This window comes from Apiospora hydei (genome assembly GCF_038363865.1).
Source record: "Apiospora hydei strain CBS 114990 chromosome Unknown utg000004l_segment0_segment0, whole genome shotgun sequence".
In the NCBI taxonomy this organism is placed as follows: domain Eukaryota; kingdom Fungi; phylum Ascomycota; class Sordariomycetes; order Amphisphaeriales; family Apiosporaceae; genus Apiospora; species Apiospora hydei.
This window is the reverse complement of record NW_027117363.1, coordinates 1,214,308-1,237,360: the sequence shown is the minus strand read 5'-3', so window position 1 is coordinate 1,237,360 and position 23,053 is coordinate 1,214,308. Positions and strand designations below refer to the sequence as shown.

At 53.1% G+C, this 23,053-nt stretch overlaps 7 protein-coding genes across 7 annotated transcripts; 2 read left to right on the top strand and 5 right to left on the bottom strand.

Annotated features, from left to right (window-relative positions):
* Positions 1–1,727: 1,727 nt before the first annotated feature.
* Positions 1,728–4,371, bottom strand: PG997_002903 (CorA soluble; the record flags this gene model as incomplete). The annotated part of the gene is made up of 2 exons (XM_066807218.1): positions 1,728–3,924; positions 3,998–4,371. The coding sequence occupies 2 exons, from the start codon at positions 4,369–4,371 to the stop codon at positions 1,728–1,730; spliced, it is 2,571 nt and encodes an 856-aa protein (XP_066670836.1).
* Positions 4,372–5,841: 1,470 nt separating this feature from the next.
* On the bottom strand, positions 5,842–6,901 carry PG997_002902 (rna recognition domain-containing protein; the record flags this gene model as incomplete). Its single annotated transcript, XM_066807217.1, has 3 exons — positions 5,842–6,581; positions 6,641–6,766; positions 6,850–6,901. The coding sequence occupies 3 exons, from the start codon at positions 6,899–6,901 to the stop codon at positions 5,842–5,844; spliced, it is 918 nt and encodes a 305-aa protein (XP_066670835.1).
* Positions 6,902–7,645: 744 nt separating this feature from the next.
* PG997_002901 (prohibitin 2) lies at positions 7,646–8,691 on the top strand (the record flags this gene model as incomplete). Its single annotated transcript, XM_066807216.1, has 3 exons — positions 7,646–7,886; positions 7,955–8,310; positions 8,368–8,691. 3 exons carry the CDS (start codon positions 7,646–7,648, stop codon positions 8,689–8,691), a joined length of 921 nt encoding a protein of 306 aa, XP_066670834.1.
* A 2,936-nt stretch (positions 8,692–11,627) lies between these two features.
* On the bottom strand, positions 11,628–12,827 carry PG997_002900 (RNA polymerase II transcription factor SIII subunit A; the record flags this gene model as incomplete). Its single annotated transcript, XM_066807215.1, has 1 exon — positions 11,628–12,827. The coding sequence occupies one exon, from the start codon at positions 12,825–12,827 to the stop codon at positions 11,628–11,630; it is 1,200 nt and encodes a 399-aa protein (XP_066670833.1).
* A 1,200-nt stretch (positions 12,828–14,027) lies between these two features.
* On the bottom strand, positions 14,028–15,994 carry PG997_002899 (uncharacterized protein; the record flags this gene model as incomplete). The annotated part of the gene is made up of 2 exons (XM_066807214.1): positions 14,028–15,677; positions 15,731–15,994. The coding sequence occupies 2 exons, from the start codon at positions 15,992–15,994 to the stop codon at positions 14,028–14,030; spliced, it is 1,914 nt and encodes a 637-aa protein (XP_066670832.1).
* A 2,336-nt stretch (positions 15,995–18,330) lies between these two features.
* Positions 18,331–21,701, top strand: PG997_002898 (calcium-transporting P-type ATPase; the record flags this gene model as incomplete). Its single annotated transcript, XM_066807213.1, has 3 exons — positions 18,331–18,504; positions 18,572–21,107; positions 21,166–21,701. 3 exons carry the CDS (start codon positions 18,331–18,333, stop codon positions 21,699–21,701), a joined length of 3,246 nt encoding a protein of 1,081 aa, XP_066670831.1.
* A 479-nt stretch (positions 21,702–22,180) lies between these two features.
* PG997_002897 (uncharacterized protein) lies at positions 22,181–22,943 on the bottom strand (the record flags this gene model as incomplete). The annotated part of the gene is made up of 3 exons (XM_066807212.1): positions 22,181–22,448; positions 22,547–22,620; positions 22,797–22,943. 3 exons carry the CDS (start codon positions 22,941–22,943, stop codon positions 22,181–22,183), a joined length of 489 nt encoding a protein of 162 aa, XP_066670830.1.
* Between the last annotated feature and the right edge of the window lie 110 nt (positions 22,944–23,053).

Below are 23,053 nucleotides of genomic sequence, written 5' to 3'. Positions count from 1 at the left end.
TGTTCGGGATCTCGTCCGGCTCATAGAACCCGCGTGGTGGCCACATTTTTTTCAGGTGTCGTAACTGTCGTAGATTATTTGCGCAGACAGTGATGATGGTAAAATACTTAATTTGCAGGTGCCTGGAAGGGCGCAGGGGCATATATGTATTTGTAGGAGAGATATTAGATTCGGAGAAATGTGGTTTTTTTTTTCTTTTTTCTTTTTTTGGCTATTGTGTTCAAGCCATACTTTCGGCATCCATAGGATCCTTCTCAATCCGACGCAATCGCCGCCATCTGGATATCTCCAAGCTAGCATAACTTTGGCCCCGGACCTCCTACTCCCGAGTTGATTCGACACCCGCGATACACTCAGGTTTCCTGCGGCTGAGACGCTTGGGTGTGCAGTAATACGTTCAGGCCGGCCAAGTTAGATGGAGGCACTTGCATCCTGAGATAGATAGATTAGGTACGGGTTTGGTACTCCAAATAGGTAACGATTCACTTGGACCTGCTTGTGAAGACAGATATACCCACACAGCGTCCTTCTCCCAATGGCCAAGGACTGCCTCAGCCGCATGAGGAGTGACCAGCCTCACAAACCGGGGATCTGGAGGGTCTGCCACTATCCTTCGGGAAGGAGCATCGCGCTCAGTAGCAGGTATCGTCCGTTCCCACAAGCAAGCAGAACTTCGCGGAGGCGCTGTTTCCCAATACCGCCTTCATGCACCGCTCTGGTGGCAAGTCGACTGCAGATGAGGCTCGGGTCGGGTTCGAGTCTTCTGGGATGGCATTTGGGTATACACGTTTATGCGAGATTTGTTGATTATGACACTGGTCAAAACGGGTATATTAACGGGAAAATAGTCCTGGGATAGGGGTCCTGTTAGCCGGCATGAACTTGACATGGATTTTCGACCAAGGACATGAGCGTTACCGACACTATCTTTTCCAGTCGTACTATCTGCTCTCCTGCATACCATGCCACGAGCCGTCTCAAGCTTGGATACGAAGCCTTCTCGGCATTTTCCGGTCATTCCATTGTGTCGTCGCCACGAACGGGCTTCCACTCCCCATATATAGATATATATATATATATATATTTGTGATTAGCAGGTGAGGCCCCGACCGGGCTCGAGCCTTGCTGCGAAGGACGTCGTCCATTAGTTTCGTATGAAGAGGGCTCCGCACCGTACAATCTAGGGGGAAAGCAAATATGTCGTTGAGATCGATCTCCGACAAGCATTTACAAGGGCCATGGAGGCTGAGAGAATCCCTTATGGATCGCGCGGCTTTCTTTTCGAAACCTACGGCCTTCGCAGCTAACAACATGAAGTTTTTAAGAACAGTCCATTGCTCGGCTAAGTAATAAGTATCTGTATGTCTAATCCGTGTATTTCCCCCTTACCCGACCGACCCATAACAATGCATGTGTATGTATGTCGATACCATGCCAGATGCATAGAATAAATACGTGGTAAGAAAGCAGCATGTAGCCCGTTTCTGTGTAACAACCTGCTTTACATTCTGGTGTTCTTCTCTGTTCCCGCACGTACGGGAATGCGCATCCATGTCCAAAAGGTACATGTACGTATTTGGTGTTCCTGTAGATATAGATCTACCCACCTTGGGCAGACCATTACCCCTCATGCCGACGACGCCCCGTGTGACCAAGCCCATTACAAGAAGTATAACCCGAAGCATAGAATAAAGCATATATTAGTAGCAGGGGGGTTGGCTTCCCCTTTACACAATCTTGTAAACCCTCTTGGCGATGAAGAAGCACCCCATGCCGAACATCAGTAGCCCGCCCGTGATGCACCAGAACCAGGTAAGGTTGCCCTCATACTCCTGGCCCGGCACCCACACGTTCATGCCCCAGAGACCCGTTATGATGTTCATAGGCAGCACAATGGTGCCGAGCACAGTGAGCTTGCCGAGGGTGTCGGCCGTCTGCTCCGAGCGCTCGTTCATGCGAATGTTGATCTGCGCCAGGTAGTTTCCATGAGAGCGCGCCAAAATCACCTCGTAGTGGCTCAGGTTGGACGTCATGGTCACAATATGATCCTGAATATCGCCCAGGTACAGCCCGATCTCGCTGCGGGGCGCCACCTCCCAATGCTCATTGCAGCGCTTCGCAAAGCCCTTGATGACGTCGGCCTTATTGCCCAGCAGCCGATACAGACCCATGACCTTCTTGCGGCAGCTACCGACACGCTGAAGCATGTCGCCGTCCGACGGGACCTCGCCTGCCATTGTATCGCCCGCAATGCTTTTCTTCTCGCTGGCGTCTTTGTCCTTCCGACCATCCCTCTGCCGACCGTCCTCACCATCCGGGTCACCGCCCCGATGTGCCATCAAGATCGCGTCGTCGATGTCGTCGACCTCTTCCTCGATCTTCTGGATGAGCGGTACAAACACATCAGTGATGTCGTCAATGATAGCGTAGGAGATCCAGTCGGCACTCAGAACCATGTAATCCTTCAATTGACGGATGCGTCGCCGTACATTGGCGGGGTGTGGCGTTTGCTGGAAGTGGAAGGATATGACGCCCTCGCGAAACACGACGAGGTACAAGTTCACAGGTTCCAAGTGAGTGGCTGATTCGGAGTCCTGATCGAAGGAGCGGTAGTTGACAAAGTAGTAGTGTCGGAACAGTTCCACCTTCTCGCGCTGCTCCTGTAACATAATATCCTCAGAAGTTAAGGGATGAATGCCAAAAGTCTTCTGAATGACTTTCATTTCGGCCTCTGTTGGAGACAAAACGTCCAGCCACCACACAGGTCGATCGCCATACCGGATTGGTTTCTCGGGCTTGGGGCTCGTGGACTTGGTTGGCGATTTGAAGCCCATCGGGAAGCCCATCGGGAAGCCCATCGGCGTGGCTTCGCCAGACTGATGTCGTGATGGCATGGACGAAGGTAAATGCTCAGACAGGTGAGCAGTATCAGTGGATTCATTGCGAGTTTCTCGATTAGAGAAGGCCATCGAAGGTACCTTCGACAAGGGTTCTCCGTTCTTGAGCGAAGAAGTGAGATGCGAATTCGTTATAGTGGGCATCTGTTCCAACTCGTCATCTTCGTCCGAAGACGAATCGGATAAAATGGGTCTCTCCGGGACGAAGAGCTCCCTGAAGCTGGCGTCGGGCTGTACCAACTCCGAGATGGTCTGGCTGTGAATGGTGCTCTGGAACTCCTCATTGAAGTAGGTGAAGCGGTAGGGAGCATCTTCTTCGGCCCTGAACCATCCCTTGTGTATCGGCCGCAGTCTACCATTGATGAGCTGAGGCTCGGTAATCTTCTTGATGCGCCTCTCATCGCTGCGGCCCTCCTTTTCTATTCTGCTCCACTCCTCCAAGATAGCCAGGTCGGGCCATTTCTCGCGGCGGCGTCTGCTGCGGCGCATGCTGCTTCGCTGGTCCCGAGCCTGGTTCAGCTCATCGTCGGCGATCTCGGACATGCCCTCCTGCGGGAAGCACACATCTTCCTGGGCCTCGAGCGCAATGGTATGGCGACGTTGGAAGCTGGGGGACCCATGCATGTGATGATCGCCCGTATCCTCGTCGCCGAGGCTATTCACATCGTCTTTGGACGCTGATGCCAACTGGTCTAGCATGAGCTCATCTCCAAAGTTCACATCCATGCGGTCCAGACCACCCAGCCGTGGCGACCCAGGCATGGACGGCGGATAGTTAACATTGTACCGTTCAGTTCCCGGGGTCGGGGGGCCTAGCAAGCCTGATTGACCACGCCAACTCGATTTGCTGGAACCACGATGCATGCTGTCGCGGTGCTGCCGGCCACCCCAGCTGCCCATACCATCGCTCGAGCCATATATCCTGGATGACGATTCGGTTCTGGTTGGGCCCGGAAGGAGCGGCGCACTCTCACTCATGCGCGCAAGTTCGTCTTGTTCCTCGTCGTTGTTGTCGTCGTCTGCCTGGCTGTCAGTCTTATAGGCAGTACGCGGTCTGGGTGTCTGTTGCTCGCCGCCGGCTCCTCGGGGAGAGTTGGAACGAGGCAGCCATAATCGTGGAAGGCCTCCGAGGTCTCGAGCCCCAGGGGTGTTCGCGATGATCTAATAGGGCTTCGCTCTCGATGCTGGTGTTGCTTAGGTTGCGCCCGCGCATATAAAAGTTGTTGGGGCGGGAGGACGTGGGCTCGTCGCCTCCTCTGCGCGGGGATGACGGGCCGCCATCTTCATCGGCGGGTGCTGCAAAAGACTTGCGCCGTGGTCGTCGGTGCTTGCGGCCGCCTCGGTGCTTCTTTTTCTTGGGGATTTGTGAGCCCGGCGAGACATTGGAGGATTCGGCTGGGGTCGTCTGAGATGGACCAGCGAGAGTTGGTCTCGCCCGGTCCAGTGGGGAGAAGGGATTGCCGGAGGTAGCCATCGCGCGACCCTCTGCTCGGATCTATCTGATCAATTGCTGGTGGATTGCTCTCAGAAGTGAGCTGGCGTTGACATTGACAATATGGCGGATTGAATTTGAGAATGTCCGGACAAAGAATGCCGGTCAAAAAAAATGACGGGATGAAAATGCAGATGAGATTTTCAGGAGTGACAAGGTTGGAGCTGCAAGTATGCGCTGGAAGTGCTGGAAGTACGGCACCTGGGATCGAGAACCAAGTATTGGATTATCCAGGACCTGTAAGTCGCTGATAGGATTACGAGAAATGGATATGTACTGTACTGATCATCGAGGTCCAGGTACAACACTTACAACTTAGGGTGGCCTATCCCATTCTAGGTCTAGCGTTCGTTCCTGGCTGGACAGAGCCGTCTTCTGCATCAATGGATGGATGGGCTTTCTGGTTCTGGGACACAAGGCCTGAAGGGGTGACCAATGCTCTGGTGAGATTGTTCAAGTATGCAGAGGAGGTGGTAGCGGAGAAAGAAGGAGAGGAGTTCAATTTTTCTGGACACGAAAAGGCGGTAATTCACAGCCGGCCTGATGATCTTTTTTATTACCGCGTTTTCATGATTAGGTTGAACTCTATTCTGAATGTTTCGTTTGGGAATCGGGCGGGTGGTGAGGCCAGCGGAAAGGCCAGCGCCTTGCTAGCTGTTAGACTTTCATCCGATATGCACGTAGTTCCGGCTCAGTGTATAATTGATGTACAGTACTGGATACTGTCTGCAAGCACCCTATCCAGGCAGCCCTCTCGGCTTGAGCTCTGCCTGACAGGTGGGACTTGGGAAAATGCATCATCCATGTACGTCATCGTTCGCTCTCCACGCTACTACTTGCGGTCGGGCAGGAGACTGGTCGTACGGCTTATCGTGTTTTTCGTGTCCGGCAATCACTTACGGCCCGCTACCAACATACTAGATCGTGCTCTGCAGCCTGCTACGGTCTACCCCTTTCAGTTCACTGTCATAGCAATACCTGCCGACAGTCCACCATGCCAAGACCGAATTGATCGAAACAGGCCTGACGAGAACGTAGCATACTTTACAAAATGTTTTTCTCCTTGCATAAGTTGACGCAAGTGCGAACTATCGCAGCACTGTTTGCGGATGTGCTAACAAAACTGCGCATTGAAGCTATTACCATATTGAGAGACCCCATCGAGAAGCAGAAGTAGGTTTAGCCTGGCCATTGGCAATATGCGAACTTCAGACGGTTTTATTCTTTTCTTTCCATTTCCACCAAAACTGCAACCCGAGCCATTGGGCTCATATGGTATCAAGTAGACCCTATTGACCCCTGCCAAGATCGCCACACGTCCAAATGAATTACGCCTAAAACGCCTTCTTTTACCCTTTCGGTACTCATCTTGCTTGCTTTATACTGTTACAAGCCCTGCCGTGAACCAGCCCTCATGCTGCCGAACAATGCTCTAGAACAATGCTCTGTGCTTCAACGCTGAGGCATGAACTGAGCACGCAAGCCCATGATTGTCTGCCGCTCGGCTTCGGGAAGTTGGTCGATCGTAGATTGAGGTAGCTCCAGAACCATCTTCATGAGCTGCTCCGGATCTTGTCCTGCTGCTGCTGGTGCCGGCGCATAGCTGGGCTGAGGCGCCGCCACAGGGGGTGCGAACGGAGCACCAACCGGCGGGGTCGAAGTAGCAACACCAGGGAAACCAGGCATCGCCGAAGGCGGGTAGCCAGCAGGCGGTGCCTGGACCGGAGGTGGCGCATTCTGATCAACCACAGAGTGAATTGTCTCGGGCGACACCAGTCCCATAAGAAGGAGAGCCTGGAAAATGGCATAGGATAGCTGCGGGGCCTGGTTGAGGAGCTCCGTTGCGCGTGCAGGGTCGGTCGAAGCCAGAGATTTCATCTGCGTGAGGATGTCTAGCAATTGGGCCGGGGGCAGCGTGTGCAGGGTCCGAGAGATCGCATCGTGGAAGCTCACTCCAGGGGGCAGCTCCTTTCCAGGGGGCAGCGGAGGCAGCGAGCCAGCAGGTGCGGATTGGGGTGCGGCGTTGGCGATGCCATTCGAGTGTTGGCCGTAGGCCCCGGCACTGGCGGTATTGCTAGGTCCAGACTTGTCCTCGTCCTGGTCCACGCGACCCTCGGTGCTGTAGTCGACGCGCAATTTACGATTCATGACTTCGTAGTCGTTCAGGTTTCTGACTGCCGAAGCTGCCGAGTCTAGGACACAATGAAGTCAATATCATGGGACAGCAAGAGCTTCTGCTGGGAGAACCTACCGGCGTCTGGGTATTCTGCGAAGCCAAAGCCCTTAGGTCGGCCGGTTTCCCTGTCGTACACGAGTCGGAAATTGAGCACCTTGCCTGCCGTGCTGAAGATGTCGGTGATCTGCTCTTCGGAAAGGCCTGTTGCGAGAATGACGGTTAATGGCTGTTGGCTTGCAGCAGGCAACGGGGGCGCGCAGGTGCGGATTGGGCGGTGGACTCACCATAGGGAATGTTTCCCACGAAGACGACTCGCGAGGGTGGTTTTGTAGACATTTTGCCTGGCACTATGGAGCTCGTTCGCGCGGGTCTAATGCAGCAAAGGGAAAGAAGCGACGGGAATGCGTACTGCGACTACACGCGCAGCTCACTCGCGGGCCAGATCGGGATCACGTCCAAAGTCAAATACAGCGAGCTACAGGAAGTGTATCGTCACTGTATTATGATAGGTGCTCTTCAGGTGAATAACTTAGGAGTAAGTATGCCCCCTTCCCCAAGCCTGAGCCTGAACTGGTCTTCTTCTGTGTTTTTCCCGGACCGAGATCTGCAGTCGGTCACAAATAAATGTTGCGTGCAAGATGGGACTGGATCGCACCTGGACATGCAGCTTGCGGCATCAATTGATTGATGGCAGAATTGGCCGTCACGGACGGGCTGTAGGTACTCTGAAATGCCTGGCCCCACTTACCCTACGCAAACACGCAAACACCGATCCCCTGCTCCGGAAAAAGATTAGGCCCTTTGGCCTTCCTAGTTGCCTGTTGGGGTTAGCGCGTCTGGCCGAGAAGCTCCTACCCTTGCAGACGGGCCCAGGAGCCAGGCAGCGGAAGAGCTCCAATCAAGTGCACAGATCATCGACCATGGTGGGTTGGACCATCTTGCCGAGATCATCACTTTTCGACGTAAAGCTCAGGTCCGATCAATCGCCTCAGCAAGGCAAATCCGACTGAAAGCAGCCCGGCCAAGCTTCCACTCAGGCAGTCACCACAGTCACCAGACTCGAAGGTCCAGCTTGTCAATATGTCGCAGAACCCATTCCAGGACCAGCTCAAGCGGCTGGAGGCCATTGCCCGCCGTACCCGCATGCCCGGAGGTGGAGGAGCCCCCAACCCTCGCGGTGCCGCAGGCATGTTCGCCGTGGCCGCCGTGGGTATCGGTGGCGCCATGCTCTTGCAGAACTCCCTTTTCAACGTGGATGGCGGTCACAGAGCTATCAAGTATCGGAGGATAAGTGGTGTCAGCAAGGAGATTTACAGCGAAGGTTTGTCCAGTCTACGGCGTCTACGTGGTGGTACGATCTGACCTGCTAATACTCCACCACCAATACAGGAACACACATTAGAGTCCCCTGGTTCGAGACGTCGATCGACTACGATGTGCGCGCAAAGCCGAGAAATGTGTCTTCACTTACAGGCACCAAGGACTTGCAGATGGTGAACATCACCTGCCGTGTGCTGTCCAGGCCAGAGATCAACGCTCTGCCGCAAATCTACCGGACTTTGGGACAAGACTACGACGAGCGCGTCTTGCCCTCGATCGTCAACGAAGTCTTGAAGAGTGTGGTTGCGCAGTTCAACGCCAGCCAGCTGATCACACAGCGTGAGATGGTGGCCAGGCTGGTGCGAGAGAACCTGTCGCGACGAGCAGCAAGGTTCAATATTTTGCTGGATGATGTCTCACTCACGGTAAGTCCATAGCGACATGTGTCGATGAAATCAGGGTATACTGACGATTGCATACAGCATCTTGCCTTCTCTCCCGAATTCACAGCAGCTGTGGAAGCCAAGCAAGTGGCGCAACAGGAGGCGCAACGGGCCGCCTTCATTGTCGACAAGGCACGACAGGAGAAGCAGGCCATGGTTGTCCGAGCCCAGGGTGAAGCTCGCTCAGCACAGCTTATTGGTGATGCCGTCCAGAAGAGCAAGTCCTATCTTGAGCTGAAGAAGATTGAGAACGCACGTCTCATCGCAACAACGCTCCAGGAAGCTGGTGGCCGCAACAGATTGATGCTTGACTCCGAAGGTCTTGGCCTGAACGTGTTTGGCGATGATTTTAGCAAGAAATAAGGACCAGGCATGAGTTGAGATTGCAAGCAAAACGGCGCCAGACATCTCCCCTGTATTCTAGGATTTTATAATATTGTAAAGTAGGTCTTAAATGACCCTGTCAACTCCAAATATCCGAGGTTGCTGCGAGGCGTTCCCAATGCTTCGAATATGTCGACATGTACAGCTGCTCTATAACACTATGACTGAGATGTTTCCTCGCAACTAGAGCGACCGTTACTCAGCTCATTCGGCTGAGACAGCAGTACCTGATAGGGTGGAAGAAGTTGACTTGTACCATAACGTCCTTCTTCGATACCCGGAGTACGGATATTGGAGAGTGCCATCCCTAAGCAGGTAGTCTACTATAAGCGACCCACCCTGCAGTTAGCAACCCCACCATGACCAGGCCGCCAGTGCGCTGCCTTCCGCCGTTTCGATCATCAAGCAACCTACCAAACGAACTCATAACTTAACCTTCTCTCTCTCGTTTCATAAAACATTGGAGCGGCACAACCATTTCCTTGAGCGCCAAAGTCGTCTCTTACATTTGTTCTACAGAACCCCCATCGTCAGTCCTTTACAGCAACCGCCACCATGCTTATCAAGTAAGTCAGAGCTACCCCGCCAAGATCAGCTCCGTGGCCTGCCTGCCTTCTTCGCAGACGGACGGACGGACACACACGCAGACCAAGCTCGTGGGCGGATATGTAGTCCAATGTTGCTGACAGTCGTCCAACCCAATAGAGTGCGTACCCTCACGGGCAAGGAGATCGAGCTCGACATCGAAGCCGACTACAAGGTCTCGCAGATCAAGGAGAAGGTGGAGGAGAAGGAAGGAATCCCGCCTGTCCAGCAGCGCCTCATTTTCGGTGGCAAGCAAATGTAAGCTGAGCCCCCCTCTGTTGTTCTCCCTATCCTGCGGTCACATTGCGCGCCCACCGCCGCCCATACGCTTTCTCTCTTGCTGCGATCATCCCTAGGCCTCTCGGCCATGTACATGGACGTAAAACTGACGCGAACAACTTCCACTCGCAGGACCGACGACAAGACGGCAGCCGAATACCAACTCGAGGGTGGCGCAACACTACATCTGGTTCTGGCTCTTCGAGGAGGACGATAAACCGCCGCTGGCCCTCAAAGCATCCTTCGAAACCGCTCGCAGCGACCCAACCAAAAGGGAGCTGCAGGCGCATTATGTTCATGGAAAAGCCCTATCACTCAGATGCTACTCACGTCGCGACGACTGCTATCTGTTTGGCGGTATGCAAGATCTAAAGGTTGCGGGCTTTTCTAGGCTTAGCAAAAGGAGAGGCGGCTTTCTGCTTCCTGTAGAAGCAGACGGGGCAGGGCTTCCCAGACAGATGGAGGAATAGCAGAATAAACCACTTTCTTCTTTCGGGCGTTCAAGGCGTCAATATCACGATCTTCCATTCAAATAGAAATGCACGCAGCATATGGGCAATGAAAAGGTACTGGAGTCAGCAAGACTATCTCTAAAATGTCTCGCCAGGTAGATCCAGAAGCCAGGAAACCTCAAGTGAAACTGTGTGGACAGGCGTGTCACAGAGAAGGTCATGCGTTTATGCCAAATTATCACAGGTGCTAATTATCTTGCCTCCGTTTTCCATAGTTGTGAAATGACAGTACGTCTTTGAGGTCGTAGTTGAAGCAGTAGTAGAAGCAGACCGGTGCAGGCTGTAGGACTAAGTCGACGGACGGGCTGGTCCCAATAGGCCTACAGAGCATCTCCATAATGATAGTCTGCCTTCATAGTAGCAGACGAGGGCTAATAAATATGAACTAATACGATATGGGCCCCTATGTTTGGTGAGTGTATAGGTAGGTAGTGTGGAGTGGTTATGTACACTCCTTTGCATCGGTATCACTAAAATTTATACACTTAATCTCAGTGGCCAACTTAACTGTAAATCTCAGTGGCCAACTTAACTGTAAAAGCCATATCGTGAAAACGTATCTTACTGATACTAGTTTCATATTAGATAAATCTCGGAAATGGTCCTCACTGTGCCTGAGGCACCCAACCTAACCGCAGGTGTCCTGGTCAAGGGGATAATGATTACCATCCGTCAGATCGAAACCCCTCTATTCGGTGTCATTCAGAGTTATTCAGAGGGATTGGGAGAAGAATAGGAGGAGATGGAATGGGATAGTTCCTCACACCTCTACTCCATACCAGGAGCACTCGTACGAATCATCTCAGTACTGTAGCCTATCCCCTCGCCCCCAATATTTACCTTAGCCAGTCACGCTAACTGCCTACTGATCTAGAGTTGCTTCACGAATGTCAATTTCTCTTTTTCTTTTCTACCCCAGCCCCTTCTAATGGGACAATTATGCTCTGGGGTAATACAATGTATGACTACGATTAAACTGGGCATCTACCTCTAACGGCCAAGTTGAAACGGCTGTCAAGATCGTTGTCTTTCAGCGTGACGGGGGGATTAGAGGCAATGTCAAGTAGTTCCCATGATACTCTGGCTTGACGAATGCCTGCTCTTGCCATTGAATATGCGCAGTAAATTTTCACGTACTAAATACGGCATCGAAAGTCACTATATAGAAAAGTAGAGTTGCAGATGTGTACCACTCCTGAAATTGCAAAGACGCTTTATACCTGACCCCATGCTATGCTGATGATTTCTTTATTATACAATCAATGTTCTCGCGGTTATCTCGAGATGCCAAAACCCAATCACTTCGCCCTTCCAAAATTCTAACCACTTTGTCTTTGCTTGCTTACTTATGCATATGAATTCTCCGTGTCTTACAAATCCCAAAATGTTCCCATTGAACGCCTGCCTGACTTATGTCCCTGAAGAAATTGCGAGACCAAAATTACCGATAAACTACAAACGAAGGCATCGCCCATAAACCCGATCCATTGACGCTGGACGTCCCATGTCTCCTCGGGGGCACCAATCTCGAAACAACCCCTAATTTGGCCGGTGAGCTTTAGCCTTGGGCTTCATGAAGACATCCACGACCTTCCTCTTCCGAGGAGGCATCGAGGGTTTGAGAGGAGGGCTCGCAGCCTGGGCCCTTGGAGGGCTTGAGGGCGGAGATGACCCTACATTATTGTTTGCCGGTACTTGACGGATCTGCGTCTCGACACGGCGCACGCTGGAAGAAGCACCGCTTCGTTGTTTCCCGGGCAGAAGGGGCCTGGACGCCTGTCTGCTTGGCTCCGGCTTGGCGGGTTCGTCGTCGAACATCGCTTCCAAATCGTCCTCGTCCAGCAGACCGCCACCGCCGCCTCCATCTCCGAAGACGTCGTCGTCGTCGTCGTCCAGATCAGAATCCGACACAATCGTGGGCTGCTTGCCCGACTTGATGTTGCGCAGCCGCGCTTCTGCTTCCTCCAGACTCTTGCCTCCGAAATCGCGGTCCTGGAAGGTCCGTTTCAACGTCGGGGGCTGGATTTTCAAAGATGGCTGCGACTTGATTCGATGCTCGTTAACCAAGCCCTGGGGTGCGTGCTTGATCTGACCACTGTTGACTCTAAGGGCGTTGGTCGGGGTTGCAATCTTGTTGCGGCTGTGTATCTCCTTCGCCTCACGCTTGACCTTGCGCATCAGGCTTTGTGCCGTTGTCACCTTGGTTCGCGTGCCACTAGTAAAGCGCAGCTCTCCCGTGTCGTTGCTACCCCCTCGTCGCCCGGTACTCCCCTTCTTGTCACCCTTGAATCTGGAATCCTTCGGCGGCTGTGGCAGCTTACGACGGTCGAACGTCACGATCTCGCTCGTGTTGGCCTGCTTCTTCGCCTTGATGCCGGCAAAGGCATTTCGGAGCTTCTCTGCGGCCTCGGCCTTGTTCTTCGCGTCCATCCGGCTATATTTTGCGTAGACCCTGTGCCAGAGCTGCGGCCTCGAAGGTTTGAGGTTCTCCTTCTCGTGGAGGGTAGGGAATTCCCGCTTAATTAAGCGCAGCCATACTTCTTCGTCGTGTTCCTCGAGGTGCGGGGAGGCTTCTTCGATGGCACGCAGTTGCGCGGCTGAGTCTATTCGCAGAAGGATGGGTCGAATTAGATCGTAGTGTGCCGACCCGACGTCTCTGATATCTTTGAGCTGGTTAGCAGTGATCTTGGTGTAATCGACAGGACTGTCGTTCTGCAAATCTGGATTGTCTTGAGGCATGGTTGTACACAGGCGGGTAGAATGCTGTGACTTTGTGAAGAAAGATTGCAGCTGGTAGTGATGAATGGAAGAAAGGAAGGAGGCAGGCCGTAAGATCTGCGTAAAATCATGGAGGTAGAACAATGAATGGGGGTTTGGGGCAAAGGAAAGTATGATACCTCGTAACGGCAGGTACTCGGGAGGAAGCAGCAAATAAGAGCGTTGAATACATACCTCGAACATTTTTGATACACACTGCAGTGCATAACTCAACAAGAGTCTTGACCATTTTGCTGTCTAATAGGTTCTCGAAATTGTAGGGGCCTGGTGTTGGAATATCGCTACTTGGATATCGAGGTGCTTGGCCATCCAGGCGCAAGACTATCGGGGGTCGTCGTCGGGCGGCTCTAGCATAAACAGCTAATCGACTCGAGAATGGCTTCGTATATATGTGGAATAGTAAATCATGGGTTGGTGACGGTAACCAATGCAAATCAGCGAACTATAGAACAAAGAGCGAAAATGGGTGGCATGACTTGATGGCGTCTGACATGACTCACAAAAGAAGCCTTGCTTGTGTTGATGACAGAGTGAGGTTCCTTTGAGACGTCCAACTTTAGCATCGGAGTTGACTGTGCCCCATTATTAGCCGCCCCTCCACTATCCTACAGGAGATGCACCCCATAGTGGCATTATCTGACGCATACGGCTAGGCCACAACCACAACACAGCCAGCCTATTGGCATCGCAAAGCAGAGACATTGGATATGCACCTGAATGAATATCTGCATGTGATGCCAGGGCGTCTCGGTTTAAATGATTCTTCAAGAACTCGCATTCCACTATGGAGTATATTGGAAAAGACACTAATGACATACAGCTTCAGCCAAAGTTCTGCTGTATAGAAGAAGGTCAACACTATTCTACTAATCGTCCTGACATGGACGCTACACTAAAAGCCCCCCTAATGAACAATCCACACAATGAACCCTCTCGCAAGATTGATTTTGATGACCAGAAGACCCCCAGCAGTTTGTTGGTATCTCCCCGTCTTCCCAAACTCCGCAAACGCCACCCTGCCGTGGTGCGATGATATAACCAGAGAAATATCGCAATAAAGTGCCAATAAGTAATGTGTACATGAACCGTCAAGCTCGTCGAATCACCCGCTACAATGCCGTACGCCTCGCATAGTCGTAATGATAGCCATCAAACGCCTGCTTATGCTGCTGCCGCCACTGCTCGAGACGATCCCGCTATCGCTGGCTCTGGCTGTGTTGCCTGTTCCTCTTCTTGGCTAGCAATCTCACCACCGGCCTCGCGTTCCGCCCAAGCACCCCACAGTCCACGCTTGCCGCGCACTCGGATCGGACCACCCAGGACGCCTTCCTTCTGCTCCACCTTGATCGCGTCCTTTGTTGCAAGGACCAGGCACTCAAAGAACATCTTGGTCGCATCGGCCTTGGTCGTACGGTTTTCGGGCAAGAGATCTTGGAACACGACCGAAGTCTTTGTCCGCTGCTCCTCGCTCTCGGCAGCATCCGCCCCGAAAAGCTCGCGGAGGACGTGAACAGCGTGCTTTGTTCCCAGGGATACGGGGCCGCTGTCGGCAGGGTGGACGATGGGCGCAATGGTCTCGTCGAAAGCACGCATAGTGCTTTCGTCACGGGCGCCATCGTCATCGTGTATGCCCATACCATCGTCGGCCGGGATTTCCAAAATGGTACCTTCTGGGCCGACACTCGGCTCGCCGAAGCCTCCCTCCGGCATAGCCAGGCCATCATCCTCTTCTAGCTCCAGGCGAGGGGACTTGGATGCGCCTTGCTCTTCCTCACCCATGTCCGCAATGCCACTATCACGCTTTCGCTTCAAGTCGTTGGCGGGCCGAATGGCTTCGAGAGAAAGCAAGCCTCTCAGCTCCGGAGCCCAGGGCTTGCTGCGAGCGTCGCCCATGATATTAGAAACGAAGCTTCCGGTGCTCTTCATCTCTAAAAGAGCCAGGAAGTAGGGATCGCGCGGGATAAAGCTTGGTGCCTTGAGGATATTGGATCTGTCTTGTTGCTGCTCCTTAATGTGAGCGCTTGTGAGTTGAGTTGCAGCATCGAGGCCGAAGACCTTGCGCTTCTTCGCCGACTTTCGCTGCTGTTGGGGCTCTTGTATCTCAGTCTCTTGTCCAGGCTCGTAGATACTGGTGTTGTTAATTCGGGTCCACTCCTCAACATCCCTGGCAATGTTCTCGTCGATGTCCGAGAGCGGGGACTCGGAGATACGGGCGCGGCTAGGAAGACCGGCTCCGCCCACTTCTGGCATGGCTGATTCGTCGCCAATGTTGAACTGGAAGTCACCCTCCATGGGAATATCGCCATCGTCGTCAGCGATTCGGATGGCGCCTTCTCCAAGATCCATTGCGGTCGAGGCATCGCCCTTCTGAAGGCCGAAATCAGCTTCGCTGAAGACGTCATCTTCGATCGATCGAGCGGCGGGAGCGTCTCGACCCATTTCAATGCTCATATCCTTGCGGGGCTGCTCGTCGTCATCTCCGAAATCCAGGACCAGGTCGAGATCGTCGTTGTCGATGATTGCAGGACCATCGTCAATGTTCATATCGTCTACTTCAAGGAACTGGCTGTTGTTGAAGTCTTCTTGCAGGTTGATGTTTTGGTTGCTCGGACGCCCGCGACCTCGCCCTTGTGCCTGTGAGCTACTTTGTGTCGCCTCGACGTCCATTTGCGCCAACAACCAGTCGGCATTCGGAGGAGGCAGGATTCCCAGGTTGTCGGCAGGTGTAATGCGATCAGGAAGCATCAGTGCTTCACGGTTAGGTAAAGGGAGGTTCTCGGGGATATCATTGTTGCCAGTAGAGCGAAAAGCCTCAAGTCCATGTTAGTCGAGCAGTCAGCGACGGGATCCTGGGTATTACGTACCATCTTAATTTTCAAGAGAGCCTCGTTGCAGTCGTCAAGGAGATAGCGCGCCTTGCGACTGTAGATTCGGACCACACCCAGCAGCAGGTGGCCACTGAGTCGCAGAGCCATAGGGGCCTGGTTTGGGTCGATGATGTCTTCGACATTCTTTTGGAGGTTGGTCTGGAGAATACTGGACTTGTTGAGTCTACGTTCTAGGTTGGCCGACAGCCAGACACGGGCGAGAGGCCCGGTCTTCTGCAGCAACGTCTCGGAATAGAACATTGCGACCGCGACAGAGACGGCGGTGGGCTATGCAAAGCAGGAGGTTGGAGGGCAGATTAGACGGTATAATTCAACATGAAAGGCAACAAGCAATGACGACAGATGCGACAGCGCGTCAACGCGGGCAATGGAGGGGTGCAGTGCGTGGCGGTGATGAATGCTGGAGGTGGAGTGTAAACAAGTGCTCAAGCGCGTTGCAAGCTGTTGACTGGGGGAGTGGAAAAATCGCGTAGGGGCGGCGGATCAACGGTTGCTTCCTCGCTTTTGGAGAGTCGGTCAGGCGCGCAAGCTTGCGGGAACCAGGAACAGCGCGAGATCAGTCGGCTTCTTCGGCCGGTGCGAAAAAGTCGGCACTGGATAATGCAATTGTAGTAGCGATCGCGACGAGAATGAATTAGGCGATCGACGGGGAACGTGGTGGTAAAGCGATGAAATGGGCAGGAGTTTGAGAATTGGGAGAGAGGACGGAGAGCAGGTAGATGGAGGGGGACGGGGGACCTGGACCTGGACCTGGACCTGGGCTTGCGCGGTGTTCGTGTGGCTGCAGTGCACTTTGACTGGAGCCAGAGCAGAAAGGTCTGATGTGCAGGCAGACGGTGAATGAGGGAGTCCAAGGGAAAAAAAAACCCAGTGGCTGGGCTAGACCTTGGAGACGACCCTCCCGATTCCCAGTCGCATCCTCGTTGCACGAGCCACATTACGGGGAGATTGAGCAAAATGGAGGCCTCTGATTGGGCCGAGTCGCTCGGCAGCGGAGCATGATTCCATCAAGGGTAGCTCTGTTCCCTGCATACGGACTAGCTCGTCACAGCTATTCATGAATTCATGACGGGATGTGAATAATTGTGTGGCTGGTAAGAGTTCAAGAATTGGCATTGGTATGCGCTTCTGTTCGCATCATCATCCCGGCCAACGACATGCATACGCTCCAATACATTGAGTAGGTAATTATCCAGGAACCAGATACCCATGCCAGCTGGGTTGAATTCCATATGTCTGCGTACTTAGGTATGTAGCTTACCGCCATGGCTAGATATGCAACCTCTTCTGCTAGTCGTTTGTCCGTGTGCATCAATGATCAAGGGCGCTACAGACATCCACAGACATATTCGTAGGTGCTGTACTCAGACACGGCATCTACTGATCACATCCCTTGGGCTATACCTGAGCTTAATTCAACCACGCGGTGACTTGCACCCCGAGGAGGCATTCCGTCATGGGTGGGCGAGACACATGCCCTCTGCCTACTTCCTACACCGGATTCAACCAAATATTCATGACTATGGTTTGTATGCACACATACATAGGCAAGAACATCAATAGATCAGTATCATTGCCGAATGGTCCGATATTCTCAGCCGATCAATGGGTATGAGTCGCGGACTGTTATGCTACCTAGCATGCTGCATAACTGCGTTCCTGTTGTGGGCATACGCCCGAAATATATAGTAGTAACTTCGAATTACTGCAGAACATACCTACACCAATGCAAGTCTCCAGATATTACGTGGCCGTCGAGATTGCAAGTACATAGCCAAGAGGCATGCGTCCATGTTCTACATATTTCTGTTGGTATCGTGCAGTATTCTTGACAGATGTAAGGCAGTACTACTACGTTGAGTGCATGTTTGGGTAGCATAGGGTCCCTAGCTATCCAATGTGTAAGTAAGATGTATGTATTCCACCAAATGTTCTAGCTTCCGATGGTTTAGTCTCGATACCTCTCCAGCGCTGGGACTTGTGCATGTATGTATGTATCAGCGGATGGCACTTTGCAAGGTTCTCCTTTCAGCCTCATTGTGCTCCTCGGTGCACTGCAAGGGTTAGGGGGACATTTTTAGCGTCAAATTGATCTCCCAAGCCAAGCAACAGGAGCCAAACTGAGAAGTGCCTAGGTGGCGTCAGAACCCCGGGACCTTAACCAGTCCCCAGGGAACGCAACCAGTGCAGCTTAACTTCCCGCATAACGGAAGTAACACGTCCACGCTTCACAAAAAGTCATCCCCGTTTGGGCCGAGTACCTACGAACCAGACCAACGCTTAAATCGATCGGCGAAAACGCGCCAGTCCGCCTGTCTGTCTTATCTGGAGAGTGCCAAATACTTCATTATCGACGTAGCCACTATGATGTGAATAACGAGAACACATTTCCTCCCTTTTCCGAATCCCCTGCATTGACTTACTTGCCTTCAACCTTCTCGACCAGTGGAGCTTGGCAACCATCAGCTTGGCTCTCTGCACCATCGCCATCGCCATCGTCTTCGTCGGCTGCCTTGTCTTCCGCCCCATGAGGCATTGCGCGGCGACAAGTTCGCGGCTCCTCAACACCGGCCAAGATGCCTCCCTGGCCATTCAATAAAACCGAAGAAGGCGGCATCCCGCTTCTGCCCGTCGCAGTCCCCAGCATTACCGGCGGCGATCGGGGTTTCGATGATAATGAAGAGGACCACCCCGGGAGGTCACATACAAGGAGACCAAAGCACGAGAGGACTACCTCGGCGCAGTCGCGGGTAAGTGGTTACACTGTCTTCCCCCTTCCTCCCCAAGGAACTTGACGTTAACCTATCCTGTTTGCAGTCGGTGGCAGACCAGTATTCTTGCATGACCGCGAGCGAGACCGCAGCACGACTACAGACATCCCTCAAGCATGGCTTAACCCCTGTCGAGGCCCTATCCCGATTGCGTGACTTTGGAGCGAACGAGATACCCCACGACGACCCTGAACCGCTATGGTTACGATTCATCAAACAGTTTCAAGAGCCGCTTATTCTTCTACTTTTGGTATCCGCTCTGGCGTCGGTGGTAGTAGGGAATATGGACGATGCCGTCAGTATCACTGTGGCAGTCACCATTGTCGTCACCGTCGGATTCGTCCAAGAATATCGTTCTGAAAAGTCCATCGAAGCTCTGAACCATCTCGTTCCCAATCACGCCCATCTTGTACGGTCACACACCGCAAAATCTGGTTCTAATGGCAAGAGCTCCGTTTGGCCCGCGGTCGGTAGCGAAGACGCTCCCCGGGAAGATGGAGATCTTGGCGCATCAACCCCGATGGAGGAGGTTTCCGAGGCAGCTTCGTCAAAGGTCATGGCTGCAACATTGGTACCTGGAGATTTGGTCCTATTCACCACTGGCGACCGCATCCCTGCCGATATACGGGTCACGCATGCGTCGGATCTGACGATTGACGAATCGAACCTGACGGGTGAGAACGAGCCTGTGAAGGTCACGGCTCAGTCACGGCTCAAGAACCTGCAATCGCCACAATTCGGTGACTATAGTAACCAGCGACTGCCTAGCCCCGCGGCGCTCTCGCCCTCATTCCATAACGATGCATCCAGGGCGGAGCCAGCAAAGGAAGGTGCGCACAACATTGCGCACATGGGAACGTTGGTCAAATCTGGACACGGGCAAGGCATTGTCTTTGCGACTGGTGGTGACACCCATTTTGGCACTATTGCTGCGAGCGTGTCGGGTACCGAAAGCCCACGATCGCCGCTTCAGCTATCCATGGATGAACTAGGCTCCCAACTCAGCAAGATCTCATTCGTTATCATCGGCTTGATTTCCATTGTTGGTTGGCTGCAAGGAAAGAAGATCCTGGAAATCTTCACGATTTCTATCTCCCTTGCTGTGGCTGCCATCCCGGAAGGCTTGCCGATTATTGTGACTGTCACCCTTGCACTCGGCGTCCACAGAATGGCTAAATACAATGCGATCGTGCGAAAGATGCCCAGTGTCGAAACGCTTGGATCAGTCAATGTTGTCTGTTCGGATAAGACGGGCACCTTGACGATGAATCACATGACGAGCGCAAGAATGTGGTATTTTGGAAAGAAAGAAGCGATTGATGTTGAATCGGACGATGAGTTGGCGGAGAAGAGCCCAGATGCGGCGGCACTCAAGATACTTCGGATCGGAAATATTGCCAACAATGCACGTCTATCCCATCATGGGGGTCCCAACACAGCCTTCGCAGATAGCCAGCACAAAGACCCGACCCACTCACGATGGGTCGGCCAGCCTACCGATGTCGCTATGCTTGATCTTCTCGACAGGTTTAAGGAGCACGATGCCAGAGAGTCCACGGGTCCGCGCACTGCTGAGACACCATTCAGCTCGGAACGCAAGTGGATGGGCGTTGTCATTGGAGCCGAAAATGCGCACCACGATAAGGAATACGCGTACATGAAGGGTGCCATCGACAGAGTCCTTGACGCCTGTGATACATACATGGCAGCTGATGGTCGCGAGTTCGTCCTGGACGCAAACCGTCGTCGTGAAGCAACCGAGGCAGTGGAGCGTATGGCCGAGAAGGGTCTTCGTGTTTTGGCCTTTGCCAGTGGTCCGATCTCGTCCAAGTCACATAGAGGAAAGCCGGGCTTCAACTCGAATTCACGAAGCAACACGCCTGCAAGCCATGAAAGGAGCGAGAGTCCTGCCGTGCCCAACAACGAGGAGCTCTTCAAGGGTCTTACATTCGCGGGTCTTGTAGGAATGAGTGACCCACCCAGGCCTGGCGTTGCTAGATCGATTCGCAGATTGATGCGTGGTGGCGTCAAAGTCATCATGATCACCGGAGACTCGAGCACCACCGCCCTTGCCATTGGAAGACAACTGGGAATGCACATCGCCACTGAAAGAGAAGCCTCCGCCGGTCAAGCGATCGTCAAGCCTGTACTGCAAGGAGATGAGGTCGATGCCATGTCCGAGCATGAGCTCGCATCAGCCATGCAGACGACCACCATCTTCGCTCGAACTAACCCTGAACATAAGCTTAAAATCATCCAAGCACTGCAGTCGCGTGGCGACATCGTCGCGATGACGGGCGATGGTGTCAACGATGCGCCTGCGCTGAAGAAGGCAGATATCGGTATTTCAATGGGTATGCACGGCACAGACGTCGCCAAAGAAGCCTCTGATATGATTCTAACGGACGACGATTTCTCCACCATCCTGCACGCTATCGAGCAGGGTAAAGGCATCTTCAGCAATATCCAGAACTTCATCACATTCCAGCTCAGTACCTCTGTTGCCGGCCTGTCGCTGGTCTTTCTCTGTACTTGCCTGGGGTTCAGGTCACCCCTGAACGCCATGCAGATTCTCTGGATCAGTAAGTCGACCCACAAATAACTACGTCAAATAAGTGCTCAATACTAATTCAACGACAGATATCATCATGGACGGCCCACCGGCTCAGTCGCTTGGTGTCGAGAAAGTCGACAAGGACGTCATGTCTCGGCCCCCTCGCTCCCGAAGCGAGCCGGTCCTGACCCGGAACCTGCTCGTACGCGTCATGACGCAGGCGGCCATTATCATGGTCGGCACCATGATCATCTACACGCGCGAGATGCTGTCGGACGGCGAGGTGACGCGCCGCGACACGACCATGACCTTTACCTGCTTCGTGCTCTTCGACATGTTCAACGCGCTCAGCTGCCGCTCCGAGAGCAAGTCGCTGCTCCGGGGCGAGGTGGGACTCTTTTCCAACACGCTGTTCAACTGGGCCGTCGCGCTCAGCATTGCAGGCCAGCTGCTCGTCATCTACTTCCCCTGGCTCCAGGAGGTCTTCCAGACCGAGGCCCTGGGCTTCTGGGACCTGATGCGGCTCTTTGTGCTCTGCAGTACGGTGTTCTGGGCGGACGAGGTGAGGAAGTGGGTCAAGTACGGGAAGAAACGGCTTGGCGGGTATAGCCAGGCCGTGTAATTGATTACAAATAATTACAATATTATCAATAGGTAGTGAACAGCTTCCACTTGGGGAGGGAAGAGGTTCGCACACGGTCTGTGTGTGGCCTGCATTGCCACGCGTCATGTATAGCGCTGTATTATTTATTCATTGTATACACTGATGGGAAACACTGGTCCGATAACGTTGCTCAAAGTGTACATACATAGAGAGGAACCACTTTAGAGTTGGAAATACCATTGTCAGCAGGCGACCGAATTCACGAGAGCTTAGCATTGGACATAGTCTACCCCTTTTTAATATGTCAAATTACCCTCATAGCTATGACACATCAACAGTATAGCAAACTAGTTCCCCGACATCACCATCGGATTGTGTAGGCAACGACCTCCCCTTGGATCTATCTCAGCTCAGCCCAAACATTCGTGCGCATCATCCCTCAAATGCCCCTTTCAGGTCTTGGCCTTTGAGAGCCGAGCGTTCTCAACCCGACAAAACTACTCCATCAGTTTCTCCATTCGCGCGCGCACCTTCTGCTCGCCTTGCATGAGCGGCACGCCGCCTCCCTGCCGGGCTTGGTCGGCCATCTCGACCCCTTCCTTGCAATGCTCGATTCTCTCGGCGCAGAGGCAGCTGATGGCGTGCTGGAAGGTTTCCGCGTCATGCTTTACGGAGGCGACCACTTGCATCATCTTTTCCTCGGCGGCGGCCTTCTTCTGGATTGCTAGATCGAGCCGCAGCAGCAGCTCCCGGGTACGGGCCTCCCTGCCAGGATGCGTATGGTTGGTTAGCCACCACCCACAAAAGGCTTGCGAGAGGAGGTATTGAGAGGGTCAGCCAGGAAGGGACATGGTATAACTCACTTTTGGTTTTGCTCCTCCTCGAAGCGTTGGGTGAATTTCTCCATCAAATCTGTCAGCTTCTCGGCATACACTTGCTGCTTTTTTCTCGCTCTCGTCGGCGAAACTAGCTCGCAGGCTTGCCTGTTGCCTATTAGTTTTTCGCATCCAGACGAAGAAGAAGACGAAGAACGACGGCGACAGAAAGAGGCTGGGGCATGGTGAACAACAGTATTTTGCCCTTGCACCTTCTCAGAAAGGTTGGTAGACTTACAATGCTTTGCATGATACATATCGTCGCCGCATTCATCTTTGGAGGCACCAGTTTGTCGACGTCGAGGACGGTGGGGGCTTCATCGGCATCTCCATCTCCATCGGAAGAAGAGGAGGGCTTTTGCGCAGGGCGCTTACGAGGAGGCATGGTGAAGATTTGTTGTTGCTTGCTGTTGCTTGCTGTTGCTTGCTGTTGCTTGCTGTTGCTTGCTGTTGCCTCGGGGAAGAAAGTCAGGGGAGCTGGAACCAACTTGGGTG